At 42.1% G+C, this 8,717-nt stretch overlaps 1 protein-coding gene across 4 annotated transcripts in view; it reads right to left on the bottom strand.

Annotated features, from left to right (window-relative positions):
• Positions 1 to 8,717, bottom strand: part of BCAS4 (breast carcinoma amplified sequence 4) — an 88,816-nt gene that overhangs the window by 42,174 nt on the left and 37,925 nt on the right. Inside the window, exon 5 of one of the 4 annotated variants that reach the window (XM_006018164.2) lies at positions 1,676 to 1,765. The exons of the other annotated variants lie outside the window; for them this stretch is intronic. Within the exon in view, the coding sequence (XP_006018226.1) occupies positions 1,697 to 1,765 (69 nt within the window). The 3' untranslated portion in view covers positions 1,676 to 1,696. The remainder of the gene's footprint in view (positions 1 to 1,675; positions 1,766 to 8,717) is intronic. 4 annotated transcript variants of the gene reach the window in all.

Raw genomic sequence — 8,717 nt, 5'->3', positions numbered from 1 at the left:
TATGGGAGGGGAGTGCTGAGCATGAAGGGGAAGGGAGGGGGAGATCTTAGCTGAAACACCCTCTGACTGCTGCTCCCATGACATGGGCTGCCTGCCCCAGTGGGGGAAGGGAAGCTGGGAGCAAGGGAGTGCAACCACACCTGCAGTACCAGTTGCTGTTCTCCTCCCATCCCCCCTCCCCCCCCACACACACTTTACAAAATCCTGAATCTGCCCATGGGAAGCCTGTGCTGAGGGGAATCCACGTATGACCTAGGCAACTTTCATCCCTCTTTTGTGCCTTAAGAGCTGCGTAAAAGGAATTTAACCAGGAACAGGATTTGTCTTGATTAACAGCGCAACATTCAAGCATACATTCAAGATTTATCCCTACAAAATAGGCAGGTACTACTGTCCCTATATTGCAGCTGCAAAAACTGAGGCAGAAGAGTGCAGTTGTGTGTGTCAGACACAACTAGTCCGTAATAGAGTCAGGATGAGAATCAGAACTCTTGCCTGTTTCAGGTTGTTTATCTGGTTCCACAGGTGCATGAGACACCTTTACTAGTACAATTAAGGAGGGAGTCCCTATCTTCAGGGGCTTATGATGTAAAATTAGGCATAAAAAAGAACTGCAGGGAAAACAGGAGGAAAAAAAGAAAGGAAGTACTACATTTTCCATGGAGAGCAAGAAGCAAGAGCTGCTACATAACTTCTTAAATGCCTTTCCCATAATTAAGTGAAACTTCAGAGGAGGAAGAATTTGAATTGATAGGCAAAGGTGGGAAAGTGATCCTACAACACTGAATGAGCACAGAATAGAGACAATTGTACCTGGGGAGCAAACCTTGAAGATGAATGAGGAACAAAACTGCTTCAGCGAGGGGTGCAAGGGAAGGGCAAAGTGCTGAGGTAGAGGCAGGAGTACAGAGCGAGGACAAGAAGTTTGAAGACAAGAATCAGAAAAATGGCAGATAGCCAGCCAACAAATCAAACACAGGGAATGACAATAGATGTTGTCTGGCATTTCCATTTGGGAAAATGAGGATGTGTTTATATTTTTAATTTTTCCCCATAATGAACATGTTGCAGTTTGAGTTTGTAGAACTAGACATTAGGAAGAACTTCACAGTTAGAGTGGCCAAGGTCTGGAACGGGCTCCCAAGGGACTCTTTCCTGCCTATGCAGGGGGTCGGACTCGATCTATTGAGGTCCCTTCCGACCCTAGCATCTATGAATTGTTGATAGAGATTAGGCATGCCCTTACCTCTTCAGGAAATCTTCAATTATGCCAGGATCATTTTGTCTATACGAACATACAAAGTGTATGTTTGGTGGGGGAAGGGGATGAAAAAGTAAGACAACCTATTCTGTGTCAGGGATTTTGCTAATGAGTCATATGCCAGCAATGCCAACAGAAGAAGCAAGAAGGAAAGCTACATCAAGAGCTTGTATCTTTCCACTACAGGCTGCATGCCCACCCAGGTACCTTGAGAAAATAAATGGTCACCCTCATTTCTCCTTCATTAAGTGCAAGAAAGCAAAAAGCTGAGCATCTGACCTTTGCTCCAAAGTAATAAATTCCAGTACATCCTTACTTTCAAGCCTGCATAACTCTGCCCCCAACATATCCCTAAAGCACTGCTTCCCTTGCTCTGTACTCTGTCTAAACTCTCTCTCATACTCAGGCACTGACCTCAGAGTAACAGGATCTGAATCATATTCCTCTGTTCTGCCAGTGTGTGAACTCAAGCGAGTTGCTTCTCTGTGCCTCAGTTTCCCAAACCTTAAAATGGGGAAGCAGAGAGAATCATACTCTGTCCTAGCAAAGTATTGAGAACTACAAATAAAAAAGTTATTTTTATATTATTTTGCTTAAAAACACTTTCCAATAGATATGTGACAAATATCTTCCTTACCCTACAACACAATAACCAAGACAATCCCCACACCTACCCAACATCAGAGCAACAAGGAACATGCCCTACTTGCTCAAGATAGGAACTGTCAGTGTGGACTGGACCAAAGGCCCCTATAGTGCGGTATTCCTGTGATGGTGCCCAGGACAAGATACTCTGAGGAAGATGCAAGTGGCCCCATGGCAGGCAGAGATGGGGCAATCACTTCCACTTGGAGGTCTCCTCTTGGCCTTATAGTCAGATTGCCTTAAGCCCTGAAGCTGGTTTGCTATATGTACAAATATACTGATTGTTATGCTTTGCCATCACCTCTCTCTTCTTGTTCTAAATATTCACTATTGGCTCTTTAAGGACAGGGACAACAGTCAAGTGCGTTTTTTACCCACTGTGCCATAACAAGTAAAATACAGCACGATATGTAATGACTTGCCTATTTCACTCCACCAGTAATAATGAGTGATTTACTGTGAGATGTTTAAAGAGCATTAAAAATAAATTGTCTTGCTCCCTTTACTGTAATGCTCCCCCCACAACACCAGCAAGGCCAGTAGCCATTAGTTCATTAAAGAATCTTCTCATTATGGTCATTGTACAAGGCAGTAATTATCTTGCTGTGTCTTCAGCGCAGGCAAAGAGGGACTATTTAGAGGAGACAGTGTGTTAGGATGCTATGGACAGATCTGAATGACAGTGGAGAGCAGTAGTTAAGGCATAGCCTCTTAGCTCCTCCCAACAAAGGCACTAGCTCTAAGTGCAAAGTATTCAAAAAGTCAGTGCTCAAGCACTTGTCATCCATCAGTTTCTTTTCTTTTGATCTATGGGACCTGGTTTCTCACTAATATCATCTTCTGGTGCACTGTTGCCAGAAGGAGCATGTCCTTAAAAATGAAGGTCTGGATGCATTTGGAGGTTTCTGTTTGTGATTGGTCTGGCAGTTTGCATCTCCAAGGCCTCGTGCTAGGGAGTGCTCTGGCTCCTGCACACACAGTCGCTGAATTTAGCTCTGAACAAAAAAAGTAACATACTTGGGGCTGCTTCTCTGTGCTAATCCTCATAAAAGCCCAAACAGAGACCTGATAGAGTGAGTCGAGCAAATAAATAATAATAATGCCTAGCACTTTCCATCTGCAGAGTGCTTTACAAGCCACAGGCTAGTAGTCCCTTGCCCTCATCTGTGCCCTTCCCACACCTGGGGCTGTATCTGTATAACTGAAGGCAGAATTTGGCCAGTTAACTAACTAATCCCCCAGGGCAGGTCACTATTCTCATTTTATGATGGATAACCGTAAAAGAGTGAGGTTAAGTGACTTGCCCAAGACCACAGGTCAGCGCTAGCCTTGGAACACGGCAGTTCTGGGCCCCTGCGGATCATTCCCCAGGCAATGTTATGGCTCTTTAAATTGCACAGAGGGGTAGAAAACTATTGTACAAGCTAAAATAAATGCAGGAGCAGCTGCACTTACTTCATCAAGAACACTGCTGGCCAATCTGAAGAGTACAAAGGCTAAGACAACTGCCAGACAATTTTCTATGTCCAACACTGAAAAACAGCTGGTTTGCTTGCCTGAAATTTACTTGCATCATGAATTAGTGAGGCTCTGCTTAGTCGCTAGTGGACAAGCATCCCCACTGCAAAACCATCTTTGGAGCTTCTATTCAGCAGCATCTCCAGCAGTAATGCCAAAGGCAGAACAGCTATGGAGAAAGAACAAACTTTTGCCCAGGAGGTTGTTTTCTCCAGCAGTGGGTTAAGGAACAATGGCTGGGCTTGTGCTGCCTTTGCCTGGGAAGTCCCTGCTCTGTGGGACAAAATGGCAGGCCCTGGAGCTATCAGTCTTTGCAGTAAATTCCCTATTTTTAATGCAACATCAGAACAGAAAGAGACCCAACATTTTAGGGCCCTCTGCAAACTAATTCATCCTAATACATTTCCTTATTTAAGACACTTAAACATTATTGGAAGCTTTTGCATATTCAGTGTTTGCTAAGGTCCCCAAGAACCAAAGCCCAGCCTTCCCTTTTTCCTGAAGTCACAAATAAGAACTAAATACAAATAATAATATCTCTGAAACAGAATTACAGACAGGAAAGATTCTTATCACTTGTAGAGGGAATTATAGAGAAGGCTCCCAAAATGAACCAGTGTAGCCCAATGGCTGTGGCTCAGCACTGGGAGTCAGGACTTCCTGGATCTAATTCCAATGTGCCATTGATTCACCATGTGACCTTGAACAAGAGACTTTGCCTTTCTATGCCTTAGTTTTGCTATTTGTAGAATGGGGATAGCGAAGCTCACCCGTCTTTTTAAAACCTTAAGTATACAAATGTTGTTTTATGTTTAAAATTGTTCCTGCAACACAACATAATATGTAGAGAAGTTGGGTTGTGTCCTACCTGGTAATTTATCCACCTACACTTCCCAGCGGCCAGCTGTGCAGCAAGCGAGTATGTAATAGGCTAGGAATCAACACAGCATGCACACTGCAAACATGCCCAGCATTACTATTTTAGTATATTTTAAAAGATATGTATAGTACACAGACAGACAAGTAAATCATATGTTTACATATAACTTAATTCTTCTCTTGATAAACTCTAAGAAACAGGGAAAGGAGGGGAGTATATGGAGTTTATTTTTGTAATGGTATGTTGAGACATACTATAGCACAAAGCTATGTGCATGTAGTAAAAGTAAAGAACCAATTGAAAAAAAAAATCACTCTCTAAAAGTCTTGTAGAGGTTGATCTTTGATTTTCTTCAGATCCTAAGGACATGCAAGAACTCTGTAAAAATCATGGCTTCAAAAGAACATTTCCCCCCCCATATAAATTTATGATGATGTTCAAGATTCTGCCAGAAACCAGCATTAGCCAAGAAATAATATAATGGTACAAAGGATCCAATGATAAAGGGTGCAGGGCTCTGCCCACTGAAGGCAATTGGAGCTGAGAGCACTAATCACACTTGGTAGGGTGAAGCCCCAAAAGTGATTAGAAATATGGGCAAAAATAATAAAATGAAGTTCAATCTGAGAAAATGTTCAACAATGCCCCGATGTCTAATGAACAGAGATACTCAAAGAACGCTAACTCAGAGACACAGGGGGAAGGGAGCATTGTCCCTGGAGTCAATCGAAAGGTTGCGCCTGGAAGCCTATGCTCCCTCACCATCAACCCTTTATCTCAGCCTCCAGCAGCAGTCCAGCCTGATCCCACAAGCTCTGCTTAAACTCGGAGTCTGAGGTTGGCCCAACCCTGTTTGCCCCTTTCTGTACCATTGGGTAGTCACCTAGCTATACAGGCCTTTCACATACAAAGCCTGCCAGAGCCATCCTACAGTTCTTATTGCTGCCTTACGCACTACCAACCCTCTCTACTCTCATCTTCTGAGACAAGTATATATGTATCCCAGAGCCCACCTTAGTGCTACGGCACTTGAGGAATTAACACTACAAGGTGCTAAGCTTTGATGCAGCCTACAGATGTGATATAGATGGGGAAGCATGGTTCATGTGGCTGGGGCTGGTTCACAACCACTTCAAGATCAACCCTAAATAGGAGTATAGATCTACCCAGAAAAGCTGAGTGAAACCAGACAATACACTGTATTCAAGCTTCTGGAGTAACATGACTTCAGGTAAGGTACTGGAGTTGAGATGTGGCATGGTAATGGTTATGGTAGTATCAACAAGAACCTGAATCTCTGGCCATGCTAAAATTAAAGTCTCCTCAGCATCCCTTGGCAGGCAGCTGTTTAGCAGTAACTCTTGGTGACAAAACCAGGCTAATGGAGATGGTTCGAAACTCATCTTCCAGGCAGGCCTTTTGTTCTCCGTGCATCTGAGAATGTGACCTGCTAACACCATAGCAGAGATTGTTTCCAGCACTAGCTTCTCATCACTAGGGGCAGGATGCAAGTACCCACTGACTCCAATGCAATGCACAACCACATCAGAGAGAGTTTGCTACAAAAAGAAGCCTAGATCTTGCTTGATAAACTTGATACAAAAGGGCAATTGCTGTGTTTAGAAAAACAAACCAGCCTACATGTTTCCAATATGGAGCGTACTTTGGCAATGAAAGAGTTGAACAAAATCTGATGAAGGGAGGGGGAGGAGGAGGCTAACATTACTTTCAAGAACATACAATATTAGTGAATGGAGCCTGAAATCTCCTATTCAATATGGCAAGCTTCCACCAGCTAATGAAGAATAAAAATAGTCTGTCTACGACTATGTGAAAGAAATGCATGCACACACACACACACACACACACTCCCTCTCTCACACACTCCCTCACACACACACACCATGGAACTGGCACTGCAGTATGGCTGGGGGATGGGCAGCTCGAAGGAAAGCTGCAGTAATCCTGGCGACTCCTGCAGGCTGAGCTCTACTGGGTAAACTATACTGAAACGCTGCGTAATAGCAACTGCCAGACACAGCAACTGCAATCAGCTAAACCAGAGAGAAAGGACTAGAAATTTCCAGGCAGGCCAGGAGGAATCCTTTGCTGCTATTGGCTAGAGAAGTGTGCACACACACACTTTTTCTGGAGACTATTCGAGTTTTTCTGTTCTTGGCAATCCAGAGGGTTTCAGAAGCAGTTTTAGGAAGATTTGCAGGTTTGGGTGTGTTTGAGCAGGAGCAACGTAGCGTAGAGAGAGTAAGAGCCACTGACGATGAGCTTGCAGCGTTACTGCTATTATGGAAGTAAATTCATTTTACAATCACAGTTTTTATAGCATACCAAGCTTCCTCTCTTAGAGAATTTTGCAGCAAAACTAAATTAAAAAACAGGGGCAAGGAAATTGTTTTCACGTGTTTTCAAATCATGTTGACACTGACTGCGACAAAATGAATGTTACAAAAAAATGTATCTGCACTGAATATAAATATATTTATGAAAGGCTTTTAAATTCTGTCCTAGAAAGTGCTTTCTGATTGGCTCCTAATGATGTCAGATATCCATAAATGCCCGGTAAAATGTATGGGCTAACTAGTCAAGTTTCCATGTATAAATTCCATGTGATAAGAGCATCTAGGACACTTCAGGAAATGCACTGCAGGTTAATTATACTGCTCCTTAGATAGATAAAGTCATTTCACCTCAGGCCTTGCTGCCAAGCAAGCTGTACTACTGTCACCCACAAATGCGCTCTCAGTGGCCATCTCACCGCTTCATTATACACTGTTTATTTCTGTAGAGGGAAGCCTCGTTTAAGGATAGGGTAAATCACTGCCTATTTTCAGTTATGAATGATAAACACACAAATATCTTAAGCAGTTTCACTTTCTCTTTTCTGACAGCCTGAGCACCTCTTTAAAGTCAAAAGTGAGCTCACTCTGGTTTCTCTTCAAATGGGAAGTTGAAATTTTATGGATCGCCTTCACTTTCTATTGAATAAAGGTGCTATGAAACTAAGCAATATATTTTTTAAATGCCCTAATAAGAGGCCAAACTACAGTTTCAGAATCCTACAATCTGAAAGACTTGTGCCAAAACCATCAATTAAATCCTTCTTATTTGGCTGCAAATGGTCAAATAATACTGAAAAGCATGAACTCTTTTGGTGCACTCATGCCTATATACTTTTTGTAGTGGAAGACTTAGGACAGTGATTCTCAACCTTTATAGACTTCAGGCACACTTCAGAAAATGTAGCTTTTAATTTTTACTCTTTTTGACTATTGAAAAATAATAGAGCAATTCTTCTGTTTCAAATAACTCAGAAAGACCACAAATGTGGATTTCTTTTTGAAATCTCTGGGTTTATCGTGTGAATCATGTTTGCATACCTAACAGCGCTAAGTGGCACTCCACAACACCGCTCCAAGGATCTCAAGGCACCCTGGTAGAGAATCACTGGCTTGGGAAGATATGCACAGTGATAGCAACTTCAAGAAATTAATCAAGTTGCTTTGACAGACTGCATATTCCAATTAGAGGCACACTGGCATGGTTATTGCAGGATTGGAGAACTATATAAAATATTAATCACAAATGTTATGCCATAGCTTGCAACAATACATAGCCAATATTCTTTCTGCCTGAACCACAGCCATCAGAAATAGATTAATTTTGTTTCCGAATATGAATATGACAGTTCAGGTTGGATTAGATTTTGGCTTGAAGTACACAGCGTATTAGCAAGAAATCTTCTACAGGATCTGAATTTTATCATGCCCTTGTATGCATCTTTGCTGCCAAGCATGAGCCAATTTGTATGTGGCAGCCTGTTTAATATTTTGCATTCATATTTCCAATACAAGCAAACAAACAGGCTACATGGTAACACAGAATGCTGCCTGATTTGCTCCATAAAATTGTCTTTGTTTTTCAAATCCTCGCCTAAGGCTTATGGACGTTTAATACAAATAAAACAGCAAACTCTAGTAGAGGATGGGAGTTAGTATGATGCATGCTATCATTGCAAGGTTCACAGTGGAATCACTGATGGAAGAGAAATGCTGGGTTTTATCATCTAACAGTTCACTCTACTCCTTCGCAGCCCCATATTAACGGTGAAAATGCTAAAATTTGTCAAAAGGGGGAAACCATAACCGGAGTGTCTAGAAACCTAATGCATTCCTCGATTACTCCTGAAGGATCCCTTTACTGCTAAACCTCAGCACATACCATCAAATATTTCAAGTGGAACAAATTCATTAACTTGTAAACACTACTTAACTAACTGAAAGCCAGTGACAGAAACCTAGAGCATTGTTAAATCAACTTCTAGCAGGCACTGTATTTTGTGTGTTAATACTTGCCATCTGCTCATGTTGCATTTTTACCACAGGAAAAAAAAATGTG

The sequence above is a fragment of the Alligator sinensis genome, unplaced genomic scaffold (genome assembly GCF_000455745.1).
Source record: "Alligator sinensis unplaced genomic scaffold, ASM45574v1 scaffold115_1, whole genome shotgun sequence".
In the NCBI taxonomy this organism is placed as follows: Eukaryota; Metazoa; Chordata; order Crocodylia; family Alligatoridae; genus Alligator; species Alligator sinensis.
This window is presented reverse-complemented; position numbering and strand designations above follow the sequence as displayed.